This window comes from Sander vitreus, chromosome 16 (genome assembly GCF_031162955.1).
Source record: "Sander vitreus isolate 19-12246 chromosome 16, sanVit1, whole genome shotgun sequence".
Lineage (NCBI taxonomy): Eukaryota > Metazoa > Chordata > Actinopteri > Perciformes > Percidae > Sander > Sander vitreus.
Window position 1 is genome coordinate 10,402,457 of NC_135870.1, and position 23,661 is coordinate 10,426,117.

Here is a 23,661-nt window from a genome sequence, read left to right on the forward strand (position 1 = left end):
CAACGTCAAAGTTGATTTACCTATTATACAGTTTATTTGCTCTAAACACCCGAAGAAAGAGTCGGTGCAGCTACAAATTCTTTAAAAAGATTGTTATTACGGCAGACACATACATAGTATCACATTCTTAAGTTGTCAAATAGGACTGTACTATTAGATTGAGTCAATTTATTTTGTCTTTTGCCTCACTAAACACAAGTTCCAGTAAATAACACTGACATGTTCAAAATAAGGGAATAAACTACAGAGTAATGTGCAACGTAAGAAATGTTGGACTGTAATTACAGTTGTTATATAACTATATTGGCCAATTAAATACTTGCTAAAATTATACATTAACACCTTCACATCCTGACTGAGTTCTATATACTGTATATCAGTGCAGCGTCTGCTTATTTATGCTGTAAATACCAAGCAGAAATACTGAAAACAGATCATAAATGTGGAAAGATTTTATACACCTATACATTCCTATATATTAAAAAAACAAAACAATATAGCTATAGTTAGTGTAAATATGTTAACAGTTTTTGAAGATCGGAACAAAGATTTGGCACAAAAGAATTCTTGAGTTTAAAAGTGACAGTTTACATGTGCCTGACCATTACACTTCAAATTACCGAGATACATCATTTTCTTGACATTCAAACTTTGACTAATGGGAGGCCATTTATCATGGAGGGAGTAAGAGCTGTAGAATTAACAGACCAGAACATAACAAGATATATACCCTAGAGTGTAATTTCCACTGGGGACACCACCCCCCTACTTTCAAATTTTGAACAATTCTAACTCTATAAAATGAATATCTCAAGTCTTGGCGATCGCCCCTATGTTAAACAATAAAGGAAGTAAGACATCTTTTTCTTATATATAGTTTAGTACTATTCTTTCTGGCAGAATTTATGATCAACTTAATTATTTCCTGGATTTTGTATCATCACAGTTCCTAAATGTACTGTATGTAGAAATGCAGGAAAAACATTTTTCTGGCAGAGGACCCCCAGACCCCCTTTTTTGTGCCCCACCCACTTCTTAAACCAAAGTTACACCCTTGACTATACCCATACAGAATCCTTCACACAATAATTATCAAAGATTGTTTATTTTAGAACAGAGTAAATGTATGCAGTTCATTCAATAATACAATAAACTGACAATTTTTTACAGGCTACTTAAGGATGTACATTATTTGACGTTCTCTGTGATGCTCATCAGATGGCCAGCACGAGGCAAATATAACATTATGTCCATGTGTCCTACTTGTACTGCTTCTTCCTTTTCAGCAGTGCATCCCGCAGAGCAATCTGGATAAGAAAATGAAAATATTTTCAGTTGAAATGCAACTTCACATTTAATTAAATCATTGTATCCACAATCAAATGCAGTAGCTATTACTGACAGTTGTGACTTACCTGTTTCTCTCTGAAGGAGCGTTTGCCTTTAGTTCTGACATTCTGACTGTGTCTCATCATCATGAAGTTCTTAGTCTTCCTCTTATCCTTGTTGGTGGTGCCGGCGTGTGGGTTCAGCTTGGTCCGCTTCCTGACAAAATCCTTCCGGTCGGTCCGCCCCGCCTGGAGAATGACGACAGAAATCATTAGAGCTTAAAGGGTTAGTCAATTCATAAATTGGTTGATCGACAGAAAATGAATCAAAAACTGTTTCAATAATCAAAAATGCAAATAAATGATCTTGTCCCAGCTTCTCAAATGTGAATATTTGCTGGTTTTTCTAAGTGTTTAATGATAGTAAAATGTATATTTTTTTTCTTTTTAACCTTTTTCTGACATTTTATAGACCAAAACAATATAATAATGAAAATAATCAGCAGGCTAATATATAATGGAAGTAATAGTTATTTGCAGCCCTACACATCATTAAGTACTGTCACAATATACAAACTGCTCATAATTGACTTTCTCGGGTCAACAGTGTTGCAGCCATGATTCTACTCTCGCTAGTAATTCTTAGAATAGTTCAGACCACATAACATTAGAGAAAGGTTTTACCATTGCTGTTGCCAGGCGCGTTTCCTTGTCTGCTTTTGGTTTCTTATGCAGTTTCTCAATATTCCTCAAGGTCAGCACCTCCCCTCTGTAAGATATGGATGGAAAAAAAAAAAAAAATGGAAAAAAAAAAAACCTTAGAATGATCATCTCTCTTTGTCAAAAAAAGAAATCACAAAAAATATTCTGAAGACAAGTTCCTACATCCTATTTTCTGCACAGTCTATGTATCCTGAACTTGTGCACATCGCTCAGCATTTGCACATCCTGCACTAATCCATACAGCCTCTTTTCTTAATGTTAAATAGTTGTTATAGTGGACAATATAGTGTTATTTGTTTCTGTAATTATTGTTTGTTTATTTCATTTTAATGTTTAATATGTTTATGTATGCACCAACAGCCAAGGCAAATTCCTTGTACGTGCCACTTACTTCATTTTCTGATTCATATTGTTTTTTTGTTTTTTTTTAAAGATTATTTTTCCAGACATTTTTAGGCCTTTATTGACAGGACAGCTGAAGAAATGAAAGGGGGGAGAGAGGGGGAATGACATGCAGCAAAGGACCGCAGGTCGGCGTCGAACCCAGGCCCACTTCGTCGAGGAGTAAACCTCTATATATGGGCGCCTGCTCTACCAACTGAGCTATCCGGGCGCCCGTAAATGAGTTTAAGTTTTAAGTTCTACGTTTTAATAGCTTTCAAACCTGTTCTCGTCCTCATCGTCGAGCTCCACATTTTTCCTTTTCTGGCCCTTGCCTGGCGCAGCGTTGACCTCCTTGGCCAGCTGGACCAGACGGATCTTCTTAAAGTCATCTTGAGTGAGGAGTCTGCTGCCACTGACCGCCGCCGCTTTGGCTTTCCTTTCCTCGACTGGCATATTCTGAAGCTTCTCCGCCTTACACAAACACACATAACTCTTATATTAAAACAATACATACGTAACTAACCATCAGCATTTGAATAAGCTATACACTTTTATCTTCACCACTTCTCCTGTGTCTTCGTCAGATGAGTGGTGAACGTCCACCCACTCCCCATCTTCATTATCATCATCACTAATACTGGCGCTCTCCCAGCCATCTGTTGTAAAATATGAAAAATATTCACATTAGCCTAATATTGATCATCTCTATACATACACACACACACACACAACACAAAAAACACACACACAATGAAACTGGATTCAATAACACAATAGCTGCTCACCTTCATCCTTCTCTCCCTCTTTGTTCCCCTCCTCCACCTCCAGGACTTCAGCTCCAGGAATATAATCTTTAGCCTCGAGCTCGCCGTAGTCTTTAATCTTGGCCTCTGTTGAGGCCTCTGTGGGTCTCCCCTGAACAACAAGAGGCACAATTTACAATTATTAACTTTTTTATTGACATAGTAATGCATTACCATACAATCTATACTCACTGTTGTTGAATGTAAATACATCATTTCAGTTTTCATTTTCATTTTTTTGGGTTAGGGTTACAGTAGTTTTTACAGTGTTTTAAAGTGTTTACAATAAAAGTCACAGTTGGCTCACCCTGTCCCTCTTGTTCAGCATCTGTGGATTGAGACTCCTGAACAGCTGGATCAGTCCTCTGGCAGACATCATCACATCTGAATGCAAATACAGACAAAATCATGTTGTTTTGTGAGGGAACACACATGCACACAGCTCCTTCACATTGTGCATTCTTGTAAAGAGTTGTAAAAAAAATTAAAAATAAAAAAAATATATATATATAAAAATACACAGGCAAGAAAAACAGACTGGCAGTCACTCACTCTTGTCCTTGTGGGTCTTGTACTGGGCCAGGTCCTGCAGCAAGTCTTCATTGATGGCGAGCGGACAGCGGGCTGTCAATTCCTTGATGGCATTGATACTGGAGTACAAAACGGGGCACAGATTTAATGTAACAGTAATACTTGGTAGTTACAAAATAGCTGTATGGATTTGTATATACAGTTTTTCCTTTACATGTTTATCCATACAAACTTTGGATGAAAGGCTGCTTCTTACCCCACAGTCATAACCTCCCCAGAGTTTCTATCCGTCACAAAGTTGTTGGCGATGGTCATGATTACGGGTTCGATGATCTGCACGAGTAAGAGCGCACGAGAAGTGTTATACTGGAATCCCTATGTTTAATCCACGTGTTAACGAACATGCTTCAGCTGTAGATCTTAATGTACCTCTGGTGGGACAAGTTGATGTGAAGCCTGGGCAGCACACAGCAGAACCTTTGTCACCTCTAGAGAGACACAAGTTTGCTTAAATACGTCTCATCAACACATGTCAAGAGTCTTCATTTACTTATTTTGGAGTCCTTTTACCTCTTTGATGTGGCTGTAGAAACCTCTGGACGAAGGGATAAAAATTGAAGAGGAAGAGCTGGAAAAGAACAGAGTATAAAATATTATTCATATGGCACCAATGTGGAACTGTATGTTCGTATATGTATGCATATATGTATGCATGCTCATTTCTGTATGGTTCCAAGGCAGTCTAAGGCATGTTTAGATGCTGTTACTGACTAATACTACCCTTGAGGAATGTTGGCAATGCTTATTCTGCACATCATTATCAATGCTCACAATGCTACAATATCCAGTAGAAATGTAATGACAGCAAGAGAACAGCAGGAACAAGCTGTGAAAACAAACACAAACTAGAGTGCAAACTTGCTGGTGAGAGCCATGTCACTTACCTCATGGATTCCAACCAGTCTGGATATGAACTCCATCATCATAATCTTCACCTCAAAGCGCTCTTTAGAGTCTTCCAACTGCTTCAAGAGTTTCTCGGCGAAATCTTAATAAACAGCGATAGTGATATTTGATGGTTTACTGTTCCGTAAATTGAAGCACAAATGACCCAAAACAAATTCTTTGTACTGCAGTTGTTGTGGAGAAGACAGGTAAGCCTACCTTGGGGATCATGAATTAGGTGAATAGCAGAGAAATTGAACACTTCAACTTTCTTCTTTTTCTTGTGTTTCTAGCCAAAGAGTTAAAAGAATAAAGTCAATTCATTTGAACATACCTGTAACAACATGAGTCTTGCCTCTGTACTAGTTTTACGAGTGGTACCTTGAGGACATTCATCGCCTTTTCCAGCTTCTTCTTGTTTTTGGAGGTTTTCTTGCCAGTGGAGTATCTCACCTTCAGGTCTCGGACTGATGGTCCCTCCGCCTGAAAGATAAGACTGATTCTTAACAAACCCATTTGTATAGCTTACATGTGCATTACACAAACTAAATAATTGCTCCCTTCTAGACTGAGAAAAGTATCCTTTCTCACTACTTAGTTTTTTTTAGTACTTGCCTCTGAGTCTGAATCACTTCCATTTTTCTCATCCTCATCTTTGCCAAGAAAGAATTTGAGACCGGCAACAAGGATCTAAACAGGAAGAGAGGCAGGTGAAGACGTGCTGGGTCGCCACATATGCAATATAATTTTAAAAAAGCACTGCTTTCAACATACCTTTGTCACCTTGGAGAAGCACGCTGTTGTAATGACATTAACTGTTTTGGCATCATTCCTGTGACACAAACAAAAAGACATGCAGGTTAAAGCAATGGAAAATAATATTAATGTATTGTAAATGATGTCCAGTGCACAAATAAAACCCACCATATGTTCCTTGTGTATAGCTCCACCATTACATCTAAAGAGATCTTTGCTGCTAAGGGATTACTGTCTCTCAGCATGGTGTACATGAAGTTCTGTAACGTCTGAAACACACAACATTGTAACACAGATTATAACATGTTTTTTAAGCTGCTGTAATCACACATTACACTCAGTCCAACATGGCATACGTAACACATGTATGTGTACTTACTGTGTTAACCTTGTTGTTCTTGTGCTTGGCATTGATGTTTTTGATATCTGTTACAATGTGTGTGTACAGAGTCTGTGGAGAGAGAAAAGCAAATGTTTACTTCTGAAAGGGGAAGAGTAACAAATGAGCACAAGATTAGAAAGTTGACAACTAAACATGATACAGAAACACGTACAACACAAGAAAAGCATTGGTCCGTTAGTCAGAGTTATAGATTCAATGCCATACAATAAATATAGCAATGAATCTGTAAGCAACGGGACAAGATTTGGGTATTGGGTTTCCTTTTGTTTGGAGGAGGAAGTCTTGGCCCAGATATCTGCTGACTACACCGGAACCCCCCCCCCAGAGGCAATATCATCATCAGACCGCTAGCCGATGGGTCCTGAGATTGGGCAAAGCTGCTGTAGATATTTGAGGGCTGTGCTGTGCTATAACCTTTCTAAGAAGTTTGTCGTGACATCGCAGCAGCTCAAAGAAGAGCTCCAGGAGGCAGGTTGGGTCGATCAGATTTTTATTCCTCAAAAGAATCAGCGCCTTGCAGAAAGTCTGACAAAGACAGGAACACACACAAAAACATTTCAACGCTAAGAAACATGTCATTTGTATAAATGTCAACAAACTCATATGTTGCAAGTATGATCAATTACTTAATGTGGATAGTCACATATCATCTTACCATTCTTAGGTCTGGCTCTAGCATTGTGTGGTGACTCATCAATAACCCAGACAGCTCTTGTGGAAAGGTGGTCATGTGCTGCATGTAGCAGTGACAAACCTGAAGGACAAGAGGAACTGTAACTACACAACATATAGATAGGTACTACAGTACACATTACTGCTGGAATATCACTAAGTACATTTACTTAAGTACAAATTGGAGGTACTTGTACCTTACTTAAGTATTTCCATTTTATGATACTATATACTTCTACTCCACTACATCTCAGAGGGAAATATTGTACTTTTTACTCCACTACATTTGTCTGACGGCTTTAGTTACTTTTCAGATGACAATTTCTCATCTCCTTCCTGTCCAGTGAAAACCACGTATCTCCAAATTTAATTATTTTGAATGTCCGTGATAAACTGAAGGTTGACGTGTTCCCTATTGAGGAAATTTCTCGTACTTCTTCAGGTAAATTAATCATCTGGGAAATGCATCATCACAAAGCTGAAAACGGGGCTCATAAATAGTGGACTTTGAGAGATAGGTGGTTCTCACAGGACAGTGATATATGGTGATCTTATAGAACATGAGGCATTGCTGTTGATTAATCTACCTACCCAAAAGTATAATAATGATTACAATTAGCACAACCTTAAACATCTACAGTAAAAAAGTAAAATGCAACATACAAGTTATTGCATTTGCAGGAGTAATATTAGTCCAAAAGCATCATGTATAATAGTAACTGACAGGGAACACAATGCGTACTTTTACTTAAGTAAGGTTCTGAATGCAGGACTTTTAGGAGGACTTATAGTGGAGTATTTTCCCAGTATGTTATTAATACTTTAATAAAAGATCTAAATAACTTATTCCACCACTGCTGATCAGAAATACATAGGTTCACTAGTGGATACAAGCGTAAACACACTCAGTACGTTACCTGAGCGAGAAACATGACAAGATCTGCCAGCTCCTTGTTCGGCTTGTCAGGCTGCAGTTTGAAGATCTGAACATTGGACTGGTAGTGTCGGTACTGCTGCAGAAACTGTGCAAAAACCACAAGTGATTCATTACTGTAGTATATTGACTGCCCTGCTGCACATCCACAAACAGCTTTACTAGCTAGCTAATAACTTTAGCACTCCTGGCTAACTTCACTTACCTCATCTACGTATGACTGTGGATCTCTTTTAATGAGATTCTGCAGTTGTGGCAAATTGTTTGGCAGTTTGTTGTTTTGTCGCCCGGACATGGTTTAAGATGATATTTGCGAGTATTTTGAGAGAAAAGGGTGTAAAACAGCAGTTTACAAGGCAAGCGTGGCAGATGTGTAGGCTGCCATTTAACTTGCAGTGAGAAGTCCGAACGTCACGTCCGGTCCTGGTCTAGTCACTTCCGATTTGATCGAAGGAGGTTTGTTTATTTCTTTGCGGCAGTTCTTGTGTTAAACTTCCTTTATGTTACACTTGTCTAACTTTTTCTATTTTTCTACTTTCATATTAACCTCCATGGTCCACGTTAGGGCTTATGTTGTGAATCGCTAAGCAGGCTAGCCTCTTACAAATTGTGATTTTATTGGCGAAATGGTTATACTTATATTGATGCCTAAAAGTGATGTCAACAGTAAGTGAGAGAATGATAACAATACTATAAACGGCATCATTGCAGGTGCAGAATGCAGTGGTAACCACTCTTTGTCATCAAGAACACCTTACTTACTTGGAAAGTGCTATAATGCCTCACGATCAGAACAACATACAGTGTAGCGGGAGAAACCGCAACTAATTATATGGAGAGAAATAAATTATATTTTCCTCAGTCTACAGCATTGGTCTTGTGTAGTGTTTGGTGAACTCATTGTATATTTGCACTCTCTCTGTGTACTTCATTTACAGAATTATTAGAATTGATAAGTGTTTTAGGTTAGCAACAGCAGCGTGTAACTGGTTCAACCAGAACTAAGTCATAAATGTGTGTTTCATGTGGTAACAAAATATGTTTTTTTATAAATTAGTGTATAGGTTTTGCAAGTTTCGTTTTGCAAAGGGTCTGAGGTGTTCTGCTAATTGTGTGTGTGGTTGTGCCGATTGTGTGTAGTGTTTTGAAAAACCGGTCCCCGTTTTCAAAATAGTGCTTAAGCGATCGAAAAAAACTGTAATGACTTGTCTGTAAAAAATAAAGGAGAAATAAAAAATAATTATGAGGCGTTTGAGGATCAGTTGTTTAATTTCTGTGCTAAGAATAAAAACATATGCAACATGCTTGCTACATGTTACTACAAATGAAAAGTAAAAAAAATTCACATCATGTTATGTTAGTTATACTTTAAAAAGCTGATGACATTACATTTTGCAATTTAGCATTTACATATTCTCTATTAAGGCAATGTCCCAAACAAAACAAGTTAAACAAATGTAATATAATGTAATAACGTAATGTAAATATGAAAGGTGGCTTTTTTTTAATGCAGTGATGGCCCAAAGTGCATTCAAATTCTGTACAACAGAACAAACATGCAAAGACTTTTCACATAGCCCTTTAATTCTTCAATTGTGCATATAATAAAAAAGAAGAAAAAAAAAAGAAATACACAATAACATAAGAAAATGCACTGGTAACATTGAAGTTAAGGACAACTGTATATGCTTGCCACCAATTTACAAATGGACACATTTTTAAAAATATCCAAATGAAAAAAGAATTTCCAAATATATACCAGAGATAAAAACAAGAAATAAAAAAAAATATAAATTTACATATATTTGCACTGCTTTCATCATACATCATTTACATAAAATCCACAACTCCCTGAAAGTTTCGCCCCCATCATTTTTTTCAACCATTATAGATTTTAATGTCATCACTGCACCATTTCTTTTGGTGGTCCTGCATAATGTTCTTGGCCATGTAAATACAGTCCACTCATGAATTACATGCTAAATTAGTGTGGCTCACGGATGACATCCTCCCTCAAATTGACAAGAGCAGAACATATTCTTAGAATCTTGTTTATTTTAAGAGCCATGGTATCCGAAACAACTCGTGATAATATTTTGTAAAGTTTTAAACGTCCGAGAGCTCTTTCAACATTAAATCTTAGATCTGCAGTAGTGTGTGTAGGGCACTCCGGTGCTGTGAAACTGGGCATTATTAATTTAATCTCTTTCTCTAACAGTAAATCTTTAATGCCAGAGCCTTCATCTACCATGACCTCATCTCCAGGGATTAAGTAGTCTAATATTCCTGAGTCCAAGGTTATACATCTGTCACTGCATCGGCATCCATATGCTGCAGATATGAACATGATTAGTCCACAAGGGGCAACAGCAACCAGGTATTTCACTCTGTCATAATAAAGGCTGTATGATTCCCCCCTTGAATCAAGGGTTTTGGTTTTTTGTAAAAGGCACTCACTGCAGCGTATGATACATGTTGTATTAGGAAACGTCTTCTGAAATGCTTCAGGCATGGTTGCTTGAATAGTCTCTCTTGGAAGCCACGGAATTAGAGGGCGCAAAACTTCCTCCAGTTTGTCAATCCAATGGGAGATTATACTGCTAGCCACGCTCTGCGATATACAAAACTGTTTGCTCAGATCACCTATCACACGGTTGGTCTTTAATTTCATAAGAGTCATGAGAACTTGATCTCGCACAGACATTGGGAAAGCCGTGCTAGCATGCCCTTTTAGTGTTGACACAAGGATGTTAAATACTTTCAGGCTTATACCAGTGTTGACCAAAGTATCCGGGTCTTTTTGAAGAATGGCGTACCCAATCTCATCACACTGAATTGTCTCGTCGTCCACATCTTTTGTGCCGGCCGTCTTGCAATAATCATGTTCATGTAGTACAGGGTCCTCCAACTCTGTATGCACTGAGGAGCCCTTGGGGTCAGGGGGATGTGCAGAACTCGAGGTGCCAGCATGGTCTGCGACAGTCAAACTGAAGTCCACAGAACTGTCTGACAAACACAAAAAGTATGGCCAGAGTTAGAGGCCATACATACTAGGAGAGTAAACACTAGACAAGTAGGTACAACAGATGCCACCATCCTTTCCATGTATATAAATAGAGGTTGACGAAACTACTGAAGGGTGGCTGGATTAGATTATTTAGGTATAGAAAACAAACGGATATCTTGTGTATGCCTTAGGGTTACAAAATTCTGGGAATAGTCATGGTGGAAAATTCCATGGGAATTACCGGAATTTATGGGAATTAACAGGTAATAAGAAAAAATGGAAATATAGAGGTCATTTGATCAGGCTGTAGTTACCATTCCTATTATCTGACCATGTTCTTTTGATTTCTGGATTATATATTGTGTATTCTTTATCTATATTAATGTGTAAAGCATTTTTTAAAAGGGTTTTCATCCTCTCTTAAACACTAGACTGTGCGCTTTAAACTACTCAGACCAGACAGCCACGGTATAGACATCCGCTTCAGTGTGGCATGAATGCTGTCTACACGCGAGTTCTATGACGTCTGCGGTCTAGACTAGGGGTCAGACTGCAACAGTTTTTAAAATTACAGGACACAATATTGTATGTAGGGATTGGTATTGTTAGGATTTTTTGCAAGCGTTTTATGAGGCTGTTTGTTTTACACCCTCCAACTACCATTTTACATAATTTATATTGCATTTAGATGCATTCTCACAAAAGTTAGTAAAGGGAGCCTTTGAAGGGGCTACAGCAACCAGGGGGTTGGTAAAGGGAACATCTGAAGGTTTCCCCCCCTTCAGCCATGATTCGAGAGCAAACCAAACCATGGAGCAACCTTGCAGTTCCGCAACGTCAAGCGTAATCGCCTGACAGCAGCAACTTCGTCATCATAAGGGGACGGTTAGGATTTGTTTTTCCAACAGTCAAATTCAAAACAACAATAACATATAATAAGCAAGTTTAAGTGATGAAATTAGAGCTGGGCAATATATCAATATTATATCGATATCGTGATATGAGACTAGATATCGTCTTAGATTTTGGATATCATAATATGGCATAAGTGGTGTCCTTTACTGGTTTTAAAGGCTACATTACAGTAAAGTGATGTCATTTTCTGAACTTACCAGACTGTTGTAACTGTTCTAGGATTTGCCTTTACCCACTTATAGTCATTGTATCCACATTACTGATAATTATTTATAAAAAATCTCAATGTGTAAATATTTTGTGAAAAGCACCAATAGTCAACACTACAATATCGTTGCGGTATCGATATTGAGATACTTGGTCAAAAAGATTTTCTCCATATCGCCCAGCCCTGGACAAAATGCAGTTTTGACATCAAAAAGAAATGATTGGGTGAAGGGATTGTACAAGAAGCGTTTTACCTTAAATAAAAACAAAATAATACATACGACCAAAAAGAAGGGGCACAAATACATTTTTTTTATGCGTTTGAAATTTTTTGGGGTGTTTGTTGAGTTCCACAAATACTAATTTTTTTCTTTAGCCAGACAGAGGATTTTTCTCTTGTAAGGCAAGAGGATCACTTAATCAAAATGTTCATCTTCCATTTTCAATATAAATAAAAAAGAAATTCTACAATGTAACTATAATGTAATTGCACATTTTTCAAATCTAAATCTAATCTGGGTTGACTATAGTTACTTATTGTTGTAATCTGATTACGTAATCCCCATTACATGTAATCCCTTACTACCCCTTTGTGTACATGCATGTGCAAGTGAAGTATTCAATTTTGGTCTAGTTGGCTTCTCATAGAATCTAGGGCTGCAACTAACAATTATTTTCATTGTCAACTAATTTGTTGATTATTTTCTCAATTAATCAATTAGTTGTTTTGCCTAAATTTTGAAAAATGTCAGTTAAAATCAGTGTTATCCAAAGCCCAAAATTATGTCCACAAATGTCTTGTTTTGCCCACAACTCAAAGACATTTAGGTCTATTGGCATAAAGGGGTGAAGAACATAGAAAATATTCAGATTTAAGAAGCTGGAATCAGAGAACATTTTATTTTTTATAAAAAAAAATTACTCAAACCGATTAATTGATAAATTGAATAGAGCGTGTCATCAGGACGGCACTACCCCCTGTCATAGACATATACACTGGCCGACTCCAAAAGAAAGCCAGCTGTATTATAAAAGGACCCCACTCGCCCTGGACTTCACCCGTTCTCCCCCCTGCCCTCTAGAAAAAGATACAGGACAATCAGATCCAGAACCAACAGACTAAAAGTATTAATTAATAATCAATTAATTGGGAGACAGTTTCGGACAATATTTTCCATTGCTCCAAGAACCCAAATCACCAGCAGATTCACTTCAACATATGCCATAGGACATACTGGACTCCTCAGAAGAGATACGTCTCTAAAGTAATTCCCACTCCCTATTGCACGTTCTGTCAACCTGAACAAACTGGAACTTTCCTACACATGGTCTGGGAGTGTGAACAGGTGCATGAGTTCTGGAATAAAACCACATCAATAATATCTGATGTGATAGGATGTCGAATTCCTACTGACCTGATTATTTTGTTACTTAATGACGACTCTAAATTACATCTGCTTGGGAGACAGAAGTTTGGCTAGCTGGCTCGACCAAGAAAATGATAGCTCACTGCTGGTTTCTCTTTAATGAATATATTGACATCAAAACATATGTAACATCTCTCAGTTATCTCACAACTTTTAGCTGTTAGTACTGAGCAAATTCTGCATCATCTTCAGTGACCTGTGTAAAAAATGCACATTTAGAAGTTATCACTTCAATAGGTTTTTCATTCATGAATTTACTGAGAACAAATCACCTCTTATATTTCTCAGACAAACTCTCACATATTTAACTTTGTGAAAAAAAACTTGTAAAAATAAATTTTGTAACAAATGCAGATTTAGAGGTTATTTCCATAGGTTTGTCATTTCTGAAGATATGGACATCAAAGCACCTCTAATATGTCTCAGACATAATCCCAAAAATTACAAAGCTCTTACTGTGTGAAACAGCCCATTCAGCCATACAAGTATGCAATGCGTCATTAACAATTAATAATAGGTAGGAACTGGAACCGTCCAACCGAACCTCAACTTAACAGCCTTTGCCCCAGCCAACCTTTAAATATGCATTTTATATACAATAGGTCACTGATGAGGATGCTAAGGGAGTTGCCAAAGACATTTTCACAAAATAACAGCTGTGAAAGTTGGGAAAAGATGTCTGAGACATATTACAGGTGGTTTGATGTCAACATATTCATAAATGAGAAACCTATTAAGATGTTAACCTTTATATATGCATGTAATAGCCAAAAGATCAGGGATATTGGTATTTGTTTTCACAAACTAACAGCTGTGAAAGTTGGGAAAAGATGTCTGAGACATATTACAGGTGGTTTAATGCCAAAATATTCATAAATGTGAAACCTATTAAACTGATAAGCTTTAAATATGCATTTTATATACACAATAGGTCACTGATGAGGATGCTAAGAGATTTGCTAAAGACCTTTTCACAAACTAACAGCTGTGAAAGTTGGGAAAAGATGTCTGAGACATATTACAGGTGGTTTGATGCCAAAATATTCATAAATGACAAACCTATTAAAATAATAATCTTTATATATGCATTTTATAGACAATATGTCAGTTATGCAGATGCCAAGGGTTTTGCTAAAGACTTTTTCACAAAATTGCAGCTGTGAAATTTGTAAAAGGATGTCTGAGACATTACAGGTGGTTTGATGTGATTATATTCACAAATGAGCAAGCCATTGAATTGAAAAGCTTTAAATATGCATTTTATAGATAATAGGTCACTGATGAGGATACTACAGGAATGAGATATTACAAGTGGTTTGATGTCAATATATTCATTAATTAGAAAATGGTTAAAACTACCATATTTATTGGTAACTATAGCCTACATCTTTATTTATATTTATTTATTTTTACTAATTCACAAGTGCGAAATGTTTAATGGTTCTCCCTCTCTATAATGGAAGTGGTTTGAGATTTATATGTTGAACAGCAAAAAAGGTATTGAAATAGTTGGTATTGCAATTTTACGACGGTCCCTAAATACGTCTATTGTGACTTGCGCGTTGGACAGACATTCAGTTCTTTGCGCTCTTAACTGCATCGTTATTTTTGGCAATTTTGAGTTAAAAACTGTGACACGTCTGTCTATATTACCTCTACAACATACCCTGGAACTGGAACTTTGACAATGACCTATTGAAGGTAACATCCGTGAAAACCGACGAATGTCAAACATTAAACTAACTTCACCCCGGTCCTCTACACAGTCTGGAAATCCTGAACAGTTTTCCTCTTTGTTTTGTTGTTGTATGCGTCTTTTTTTGTATGGAAAACTGTATTGTCATGCCATGACAGTGTATGATGTTTTGTTTATTTGTGTCTTTAAGCATCAATAAAAAACCTTACCTTTCTGAGTGTGGAGGTTAAGTGTAGGAACCCAGTCTACAGCCTCAACGTCGTTTAAAGCACTAGGGCAGCCTAGAAAGAGAACAATACCAAAATGAAACGCTTAATTGTAGCAAGGTTGCATCCTGCAAAACTTTGTATATGTTGGCGTTAGCTATACACGAGTTTCCTGTTTACAAGCATTACAGGGTGCGTGGCATACCAGGGGCAGAAAGCCAGATTGGTGAGCTGGTCCGCTACTGCAACAACCTTAAGTATTGAAGCTTTCCTTATTGTTTGTATATAACTGCTTACTCAATAAAACGTGATTTTAGTTGGATCTGTTTGTCTGTCTTTAATTTTGCAGTGCTACTGTGATATATATGTATGGCTATAATTATCGTTTTAGGCTAATGTAACAGCAGGGTTACCCCTGAGTGTACCCCTATGGTTGGTTTATGCCTTAAAATAATGGCCAGGATTTCCGGGGAAAGTTACGATATGTGTGTCTCCATTTTAAAACATCACTGCAGGTTGACTGTTTTTAGCAGCAGAGGTTGATTGTGGGCGAGAGGGCGACAACACTGTCGTAGTTAGCTTGCCGTAACTCTACTGCAGCTGTCTCGGCAACGTTAGCTAATGTCCGCTAGCATACGTACAGGCTAACTATAGCCAGTTAGCTTTGTGTGTAACGTAATAAAAAACCCACCCATCTCGTAGGAGCGAAGCTTACGATTTCATTCAATACAATTATGGTACAAAAGGAGCACTAATGCCACAGGTCTTATGTTGACAACGTGGAGGCAGATATAAGAGACTCTGAAGGCAGTCGTAATATTTACATAGCAGGGTAGGCTAACGCTGTTGCGCTAACGTTAGCAAAACATCGGCGTAGCTTTAGCTAGCAGTCTAAACTTATCTCGAGTCCGGACCTTTAACTGTCTATGGTCCAGACTCTAGTACTACAGCCCTCACAGGTAGATATCGCTTAGCTGAGCAACTGAACAAGCTGCAACTTTTCCGATTGATACAATGGGAGCCTGACTCTTGCATATGACCCCATTCTGCCCTTCTTATGGCTTGAAGCCATAACCTCCGCCGTTTTTTGGGCAAAAGCATGCTTCCCCCTAGGTATGTTAAACATCAGGCACCCATCACTGGCTCTGTTTGTACAATTAACCACGCAACAACTCCTTGGCATTTTGACTTATGCTATGCTGCTGCTGCTACTACTACTACTACTACTACTACTACTACTACTTCTTACACGAAACACGTCTTCTTTCTGCCCCCCGGTTGCGTGCGCAAGCAGTGATGACGTTTCAGAGAAATCCATGTATATAACGTTGTTCAGTTACAAGGTTTAAAAAAAAAACTAAAACAAAGCAAAGAAAAAACATTACATTTAACGTAACAAAGTACGGAAACTGCTAGCTACATATACAAAGCCACAAGTTACGTTACCTCCGACGAAGTGGTCACTGCACACACGAGAATGAAGCGTTCCTGCCGACGGAGGAAGGTTCTCTAGCCATTTTTTCCGACGCATTTCGGTCAATTTCTTGCATTCTTCCCCCTTATTGACAACAACTTTAGGTACTCGATGATATCCCATCTGGGTTTGTTGGTCTGATCGATTTGTGCAACCGTTAACGACGCAAAACATAGGCATGTTTGCGATAGTGCTTACCATTGACAGTATATAAACGTGCTTACAATTCGTAAAAATTCACTTCCTGCCCTCCATTTAATCTGGTGTGACGTCATATGCAAACTTCCGGTTAAAGTATGGCGCCTACCTTTTATAATGTATAGGTTCCTTGATACACACACACACACACACACACGTACACACGTACACACGTACACACACGTACACACACGTGTACACACGTGTACACACGTGTATGGGTTGGGTAACGGATTACATGTAATTGGGATTACAAAATATGATTACAAAAACTATGTAAGTATAACCAGCTCTGATAACATTTGAAAAATGTGTAATTTGATTATGGTTACATTGCCAAGGATTACATAAATATATTTTTGATTACATCTTTTAAATATGGCATGATGAATGATGTGAATAGTAATGATTTATGGATAATAGAGTTTTTATTGTTTTTATTTACATTGAACATAGAAAATGAACATTTTGAGTATGTGATCATCTTGTATTACAAGAGCAAAGTCCTCCATGTGGCTTAAAAAAAAAAAAAAAAGATTATTTGTAGAACTCAAATTTTTGTGGCTATGTCCATTTTTTTTAGCATAAAGTTTGTGACTACTACCACTCTTCAAAACATGTTTTGCTGCTTTATCCGTCTTTTCATTCCCTTAAATCCAACATGGGCAGTCACACAAACCTAACAATATAAATATTAAAAGCTAAATTAGTATAAGTGTCACTGAATTGTGCCTGCTGCATAGTGCTCATTTTCAGACCGGTCACTGCCTTTTGAAAAGTTGTCTTCAGTTAGAAAGAATTAAGTCTGTCGTTTAAACAATGAGTATGTTACAGCAACGTTAATACAAAGAAGTGTAAAACATATTTTATCAACAAGGGGGGTGCTGTCCACAAAAAATGAAGAAGTTTAGCAAATTTTTAAGGCACACTATGTGTTTTTTTTATGTCAACTTGGAACTTCAATTTATAGAATAATTTCAGTCACACTAATTTGTTAAACCAGGACAGAGTGGTCCGAAAAAGTTAAGTAGGTTTCTTTGCAACTTCAAATCTCCCGTTAATTCTCAAACAAGTGTGTGTGTGTGCGTGTGCGTGTGTGTGCGTGTGTGTGTCCGTTGTCTTTTAAATATCTTGACATTCATCTGATCTACTTCACACTTGGCTTCCTGGGTACCCTATGAATTTAGGGTTTGGAATTTGGAGCAGTTTGAACAGCATTGGATATTAATTAATAAGAATGAAATGAAGCAACAAATAAAGGTTGAGGGGAAACAAACAAATGCTCACTTCTTCTGTGTCTACCCGTCACAATAAAAAGCCCAGCTTAAATGTATTCAGAGCATTTCGCTCCAAACAGCCCAAGTTATGTTTAAATGGGCAACTGAACAGCCATTAAGTTATTAACTATCATGAAATGCTTCGACACATGGCAATATTTCCAGGATTATTTTAGTGGTATGATTTAGTGATAATGAATTTTGGCATCACATGGTGGTAAAAATGCAAGATCTGTGCAGCAACTTCTGCAGCAGTATGAGTAGATTCTAACATTGTTCCATCAGATAGCTCAGGGTGTGTATTCATTCAGGACAGTTATGTTTAACCACTACTTACAGGTAAAACGAGCACCTGTAAAATATACATCCACATGCAATAGCCTGGCAAAAAAAAAAAAGTTTAAATGTTCTCAATCTTTATATAGACTCAGATTACCATCACAAACTGTAGCTCCAAATATAATAAGTTAACACTTCCATGACAGCCTGCATAGATTCAACATTATGAGCTTCATTATTGCATTTATGTGCAGTAACGTATGTTATGTATATGTAGTTGTGAAATTTGCAAGTCATCAACCTTTATACAGGTGCACAAGATGTAGCTTCTCTTCCTTGTACCTTTCAGTGGTTTTAATAGTCAGCAAGCTTGGGACAGCTTTATTAGGTTAATGTCTCTATAAATTAGAATGAGATGCCAACCTTTTACATATGGTAAATGATAACAATAAGGTGTTTTCAAAAGTATGCTTCATGACGATATGCACTAAAATTATAAAAGAAAATTTAATATATATATATATTTTTTTTTTTCAAGAAACTTTGCTCCACATAACATTTAAAATGTATCAGTTTAATTTTCAGGAGATGAATATGTACACTTTAAATCTCATCATTTACCTCAGGCAGTGAGCAATTACTGTATAATAGCTTTACAAAGCAAATACTGACATAGTATTCTGTCAAGGCATGTTCCAGCATCAAAATAGGACTTAAAATACACAAAGTGAAATTTTGTTCCACATAAAATATGAAATCATTGATCACTTTTATAATTATTTTAGAATATCCAAGAATCTGAAGAAAAAAACCCATTAGTGTTCTCTTGTATGTGACAATAAGAAATACAATCAGCAGTTCTCATAAATGCATTGAAAAAGGAGTAGCAGCCAGAGAGAGAGAGAGAGAGAGAGAGAGAGAGAGAGAACTCAAAAAGCAAACATAAAAATATAGACTTCTGTAAAGGATTTACTCTCAAGTAACTGAATAGTTTAAGGCATTTTAAAAACATGTAGTGTAATTTGGCAATTTCTGCCTGTGTCAACTCTCCATTTTTGTTTTGCTTTCGTGAAACAGTCACCCAGCCTCTACACGATGATGGTATCTGGTTTCTACTATCCTGAGATGTTTTCCTCAGCTTGAAGGCATCTGAGGACATAGAGGATCACTTGATAGCAGAAAATATATTGGTCCTGTAAAAAGAAAAGAGAAAATGTATGAGAAAACATGGACCAAGGAGGTGTCCAATCAAAACAGTTGAGAGTTAAGCTACTTGATACTGAAAGCAAAACATTAAAACTCACCTCTGTCTGGACCATTCCCTGTCTCTGAAGTCTCATGGTCCTTACCACATCTGAAATATCAAACTACAGAAAGTGTTTTAGATTGTGATCTGACTGAACAGAAAGAATACAAATAAGAACAGAAGCCTCCTCTTAAACAATATAAACGAGATGAAAGATTGTCTACTTACATCAGCATCTTTACTGATGAGACCCAGAACCACGTCTATACAGATGAGGGTTCCTGATCGACCGATGCCTGCACTGCAGTGTGTGATTATGGGCCCCGATCGATGAACGTGCCTCATGTAGGAAATAAATGTGAGCAACTGCTCGGGTTGTGAGGGCGTCCCGTGGTCCGGCCATCCCGTGTAGTTCAGATGAGTTACACGCTGTATTTCATTGGTCTGAGGAGGGAGAAACTCTTAAGTTAATGTGTCTATTATAAGTGCATACATTTAAAGCGTGATTTATGGTTCTGCGGAGGCTAAACGCAGAGCTGTCGCCATAGCCTACGTAAGTGGCCTGAAGTTTATACTTGTGCGTTGGCGTGTGCGTCGAAGAGAATAGCAGGGCTGGCATGTGTGTGCGCGTAGGGGGTGTGTGGCAGAGCGAGTGAGAGAGTGACGGTGATTAGCTTCGGAGCGAGTAGCGACTCTAGAGACATAGTGAGAGAAACAAAGTGTCTCCCCTGTGTTTTCTGACCATGGTCGGAAAAGTTAACCCTCTCCTTATTTTCATGTTGTTTTAACGGAGAAGGAGAACCAGGAAATGAGTAGGGGGAAAGCCACGGCTGAGCGATGCACGTCGCCGATGCGTGTAGTTACATTTTTCGAGAGGTGCATGTCAGGCTACGGCGTAGGTCTGTGTCTCCACATACCTATGTACGTAGCCACAGTGTAGATTTAACGCAGAATCATAAATCACGCTTTAGTCTGAATATAAACTAACCTGGACATCTTTAACCTCAATGAGTCGGATGGCAAAGTTGTCGAGATATTGGTCTTTGATCAGTGTGATCTGTAACCTGTCGTCCACCATCTCAGCAGTCCTCGGCGTGTCGGGCCAGTACCGCTGACATTTCACTTTCCCTCCCTCTACCTCCTGGGTCATCATGGCGATCACATTGGACTTCTGCTCCCAGACCATTTGCCAAAAGTCACCCAGAGTGGTGGGTAAGGGACCCTGACATGCAATGTACATATAGTTCTCATCCTTCACTGACATCTTGATGAAGTTGGCATTGATGTAGCCGCCGTCTTTGCCCAGCAAAACTCGCGTTGTGTCAACTAGAAGAGATACATACACAGAAATCATATTTCAAATCATGTGCAACATTTTAAGTCAGTGGTTCTCAAAGTAGGGGTCCGGGGACCCCCAGGGCTCCTTGAAGGGGTTCCCCAACAAAAAGGGGAATCATTTATTTTCACTTTAATTTCATCCATAAGTTACACAATGACAGATTGTATGACTCTTTTGCTCATGGGTTTCACTCATTTTTTGTTACAAAACATCTAAAAGCTAAATCAGGTAGGGGACCCTGGGACAAAGTCTTATCAGATTGTGGTTCGTGGTCTAATTTGTGTCAGTTTAGGGGTCCTTGATGTGGAAATGTTTGAGAACCACTGTTTTAAGTATCCAAATGCCTTCAAGTATTCTGTTACCATACACTGTACAAATAACACATTTTAGTCTTTTCTTACAGGGAACAATATTCTTGTAGCGATTCTTCTTCTTGTTTTCCTTCGTCTGACCGATCAAACAGTCGTCCAGTGGCTGCAGATTCTGAAGATTCTGCCAGCAAGAAAAACAGGTGTTCATAAAATTCTAAAGAATTGCAATTCATTCATTTGACATTGAGATTCAAAGTGGATTCTTACTTCAAACTCCTGCAGAGGGACTTTCTGCTCCAGAAGCCCCCTCATCATGCGGACCACAGTGTTGAGCTTTGGTCCAGTGTACTGGCCATCAGGGACCACTTTGACGAGGGGCAAAGAGGTCAGCTCATCCTCTGTGATGATTGCCCCATCTGAATGAAGGAACAAAACCGTTAAAGCAGAATTACAAACATAGTTCATAATTACATAAGTAATGGCCTGACAACTTTTTGTCAGTTAAGAGAAATCAGAACTTTAACACAGACACACACACACACACACACACACACACACACACACACACACACACACACACACACACACACCTATCAACACTAACACTAGGAAAAGACAGACTAGCCTGTATGGAATAACATTTCCGTGACCTATTACTTCCTCTTTAGTCTCACTTTGCCAGACCTTCCTACACAACACTGCGGAGGAGGGTCTGGCTAGTCCACACAGCATTCCGGGAAGGGAGAAAAACATGCTTTGGTTTATTGGCATGGCTTTAAACCAATCACAATCGTAATGGCCTCACGGAGCTCCGGTGACGCTGAAAAATAGCCATTTGTTTTGGTGGAACGTGTACATTCAAAAGTTGTTTTAGTCGAACAACAGAAAATTCAGATTGGACAGATAGTCTAGCTAACTGTCTGGATTTACCCTGCAGAGAACTGAAGAGCAGTTAACCATAGTCCTCATTAATCCACCGGAGTTTAAAATTACAACACTAAGAAAGCGGAAGGTAACGGACATCCGGCCGAAAAGAGGGACATACGGCGGAATTTCCGGCGGCAACAGGAAAATCCTGGAAGTGGAAGGTTGTGCATATAGACTACTTCCTCTTTATCTAGACTCCATACTCACTGCTCTCAGAGTTCATGTTTTCAATAGGCAGTTCATCACTTCCCCATGTGATTTCATCTTCCTCTGGCTGTCCAGCACTCATTTGCAGATAGCTGTTGATTGAAAAAAATAAATGTTTATGAATATATTTATAGTCTTAATTGTAACAGTTGTATACAAAATGCAAAATCTTACTTTTCATTCCTTGGATCGTCAGCGTTCTCCTCTTGCCATTCCACTTTCCGGGAACTCTATTGTGAAAGAATAACATATTTTTTTTATATAAATTAGACTTAACCTGCGTACAGTTTTAGGGGCCTATCTTGCACCAGCCGCAGCGCAAAGCCCGACGCAAGTGTCTTTGCTAGTTTAAGACCGTCCAGTTGTCAATTTCCCGTCCAGCGGCCACGTCGTTTAAATGGCAAATGCAACTGCGCCCATCTTTGCGCCCATGGGCGTGCTAGTCTTACAGGGAGGTGTGTTCAGGTGAATCTTTGGCGTATTGCTATCTTGAGGCAGCGGGAAGTGATCGCACCTTTGACCAACAAAAACCTGGTCTAAAGTCAGTAGCGCAGCATTTCATTGTCATTTTAACAGCGCATTAGTAAAATTCGCCTAGGTTCGTGCACAGCGTGCGCACACTATGCTTGTTACACACACACACACACACACACACACACACACACACACGGAAGTGCAGCAGCACACAAACATGCAAAAGATTACAAATAAAAATAGGACGGTGCAAATCCACCATTATAATAGCAATGTGCCAAGGTACAAACGCGCCTGGCTTTTAAAAGGAATGGGAGATGACACTGATTGGTTTATTGCCTGTTACGCCCAAAACACACTTATGAATTAATGAAGACACTAAGTACAACCCTTTTGAACGCCCGGCGCATGGGACCCTTTTTTCTGCCGTCAAACTAGTTAAAGTGGATTTGGACACACCCTAAACGCACCTGCGCCATGCGCTTCATGCCGTGCGCTTAGATTGTTAAAATAGGGCCCTTAATGTTTCTGATAGATAGATGATAGATTTGATTTGTACCTCAGGGGAGTCTTCAGGTAAAGAAGAACCATCGCAGTCTGTGTCCTCTGAAAGCTCTGCACTGTTCTCCGTCTCTCTTTTCTGTCCTAGTGCATCATCTTCATAGTCTGTGAAACATGGGAACGTAGTTGAGTTTGTGAAGTTTACAATTTTGTTTTTGATTTCTATTTACTAATTACTTACTAAAATGTAGGTAGTAAAATTACACGACATTCAACATTGTTCTGCTGAGATTGTCAGTACATTTTCGAGCCTGTATGTTATTACCTATTGGTGGTATGGAAGGGAAGCCGCCAGATTTCAGCTCATCATGGAGAGTAAACAGCTTAGTCTTCGCTCCACTGTCCTCACTCAGATCTAGACAGCAACATGAAGGAGTGTCAGATTATCACAAATATTAACAATAGTATTAATACAAATCAGATCTTCGTTA

At 38.4% G+C, this 23,661-nt stretch overlaps 3 protein-coding genes across 9 annotated transcripts in view; all 3 read right to left on the minus strand.

The window, feature by feature from the left end:
- Positions 1-1,089: 1,089 nt before the first annotated feature.
- On the minus strand, positions 1,090-7,891 carry sdad1 (SDA1 domain containing 1). The gene is made up of 22 exons (XM_078270893.1): positions 7,685-7,891; positions 7,463-7,567; positions 6,529-6,627; positions 6,288-6,398; positions 5,850-5,921; positions 5,639-5,739; positions 5,489-5,546; positions 5,330-5,404; positions 5,096-5,197; positions 4,934-5,003; positions 4,714-4,817; positions 4,340-4,397; positions 4,199-4,257; positions 4,026-4,102; positions 3,791-3,888; positions 3,546-3,622; positions 3,221-3,350; positions 2,997-3,091; positions 2,716-2,906; positions 2,013-2,097; positions 1,416-1,577; positions 1,090-1,307 (listed from the first exon to the last, which is right to left on the minus strand). Exons 1-22 carry the CDS (start codon positions 7,772-7,774, stop codon positions 1,260-1,262), a joined length of 2,067 nt encoding a protein of 688 aa, XP_078127019.1. The 5' UTR covers positions 7,775-7,891; the 3' UTR covers positions 1,090-1,259.
- Positions 7,892-9,042: 1,151 nt separating this feature from the next.
- Positions 9,043-16,681, minus strand: LOC144531022 (uncharacterized). 4 transcript variants are annotated; one of them, XR_013503182.1, is made up of 3 exons: positions 16,187-16,349; positions 14,941-15,012; positions 9,043-10,485 (listed from the first exon to the last, which is right to left on the minus strand). XR_013503182.1 is itself a non-coding variant. In XM_078270898.1 (3 exons), exons 1-3 carry the CDS (start codon positions 16,610-16,612, stop codon positions 9,464-9,466), a joined length of 1,323 nt encoding a protein of 440 aa, XP_078127024.1. In that variant the 5' UTR covers positions 16,613-16,681; the 3' UTR covers positions 9,043-9,463. The 4 variants fall into 4 exon arrangements, 2 of the variants coding, with proteins under 2 accessions (XP_078127024.1, XP_078127025.1); XR_013503183.1 differs by lacking the exon at positions 16,187-16,349 and adding an exon at positions 15,143-15,620; XM_078270898.1 differs by lacking the exon at positions 16,187-16,349 and adding an exon at positions 16,384-16,681.
- Positions 16,682-18,718: 2,037 nt separating this feature from the next.
- ptpn13 (protein tyrosine phosphatase non-receptor type 13) overlaps positions 18,719-23,661 on the minus strand; it is a 45,248-nt gene continuing 40,305 nt past the window's right edge. For all 4 annotated transcript variants that reach the window (XM_078270896.1, XM_078270897.1, XM_078270895.1 and 1 more), the window contains 10 exons: positions 23,496-23,585; positions 23,229-23,335; positions 22,370-22,425; positions 22,196-22,287; positions 21,329-21,477; positions 21,152-21,242; positions 20,400-20,737; positions 19,640-19,855; positions 19,470-19,532; positions 18,719-19,358 (listed from right to left, as the gene is read on the minus strand). In XM_078270896.1, coding sequence (XP_078127022.1) covers positions 19,281-19,358; positions 19,470-19,532; positions 19,640-19,855; positions 20,400-20,737; positions 21,152-21,242; positions 21,329-21,477; positions 22,196-22,287; positions 22,370-22,425; positions 23,229-23,335; positions 23,496-23,585 — 1,280 coding nt within the window. In that variant the 3' untranslated portion in view covers positions 18,719-19,280. The remainder of the gene's footprint in view (positions 19,359-19,469; positions 19,533-19,639; positions 19,856-20,399; positions 20,738-21,151; positions 21,243-21,328; positions 21,478-22,195; positions 22,288-22,369; positions 22,426-23,228; positions 23,336-23,495; positions 23,586-23,661) is intronic.

What these genes read in the sequence shown, in the direction of transcription:
- LOC144531022 (XM_078270898.1), bottom strand. Translation starts at nt 16,612, where the DNA reads ATGGTAAGCACTATCGCAAACATGCCTATGTTTTGCGTCGTTAACGGT. An exon ending in CAGTGACCACTTCGTCGGAG is followed by an intron (nt 15,013 to 16,383) that starts GTAACGTAACTT and finishes TTCTCTTTCTAG; the next exon opens with GCTGCCCTAGTGCTTTAAAC. An exon ending in TAACCTCCACACTCAGAAAG is followed by an intron (nt 10,486 to 14,940) that starts GTAAGGTTTTTT and finishes TGTGTTTGTCAG; the next exon opens with ACAGTTCTGTGGACTTCAGT.
- sdad1 (XM_078270893.1), bottom strand. Translation starts at nt 7,774, where the DNA reads ATGTCCGGGCGACAAAACAACAAACTGCCAAACAATTTGCCACAACTG. An exon ending in GCTTCTCCAAGGTGACAAAG is followed by an intron (nt 5,405 to 5,488) that starts GTATGTTGAAAG and finishes CTTCCTGTTTAG; the next exon opens with ATCCTTGTTGCCGGTCTCAA. An exon ending in GACTGGTTGGAATCCATGAG is followed by an intron (nt 4,398 to 4,713) that starts GTAAGTGACATG and finishes GTTCTTTTCCAG; the next exon opens with CTCTTCCTCTTCAATTTTTA.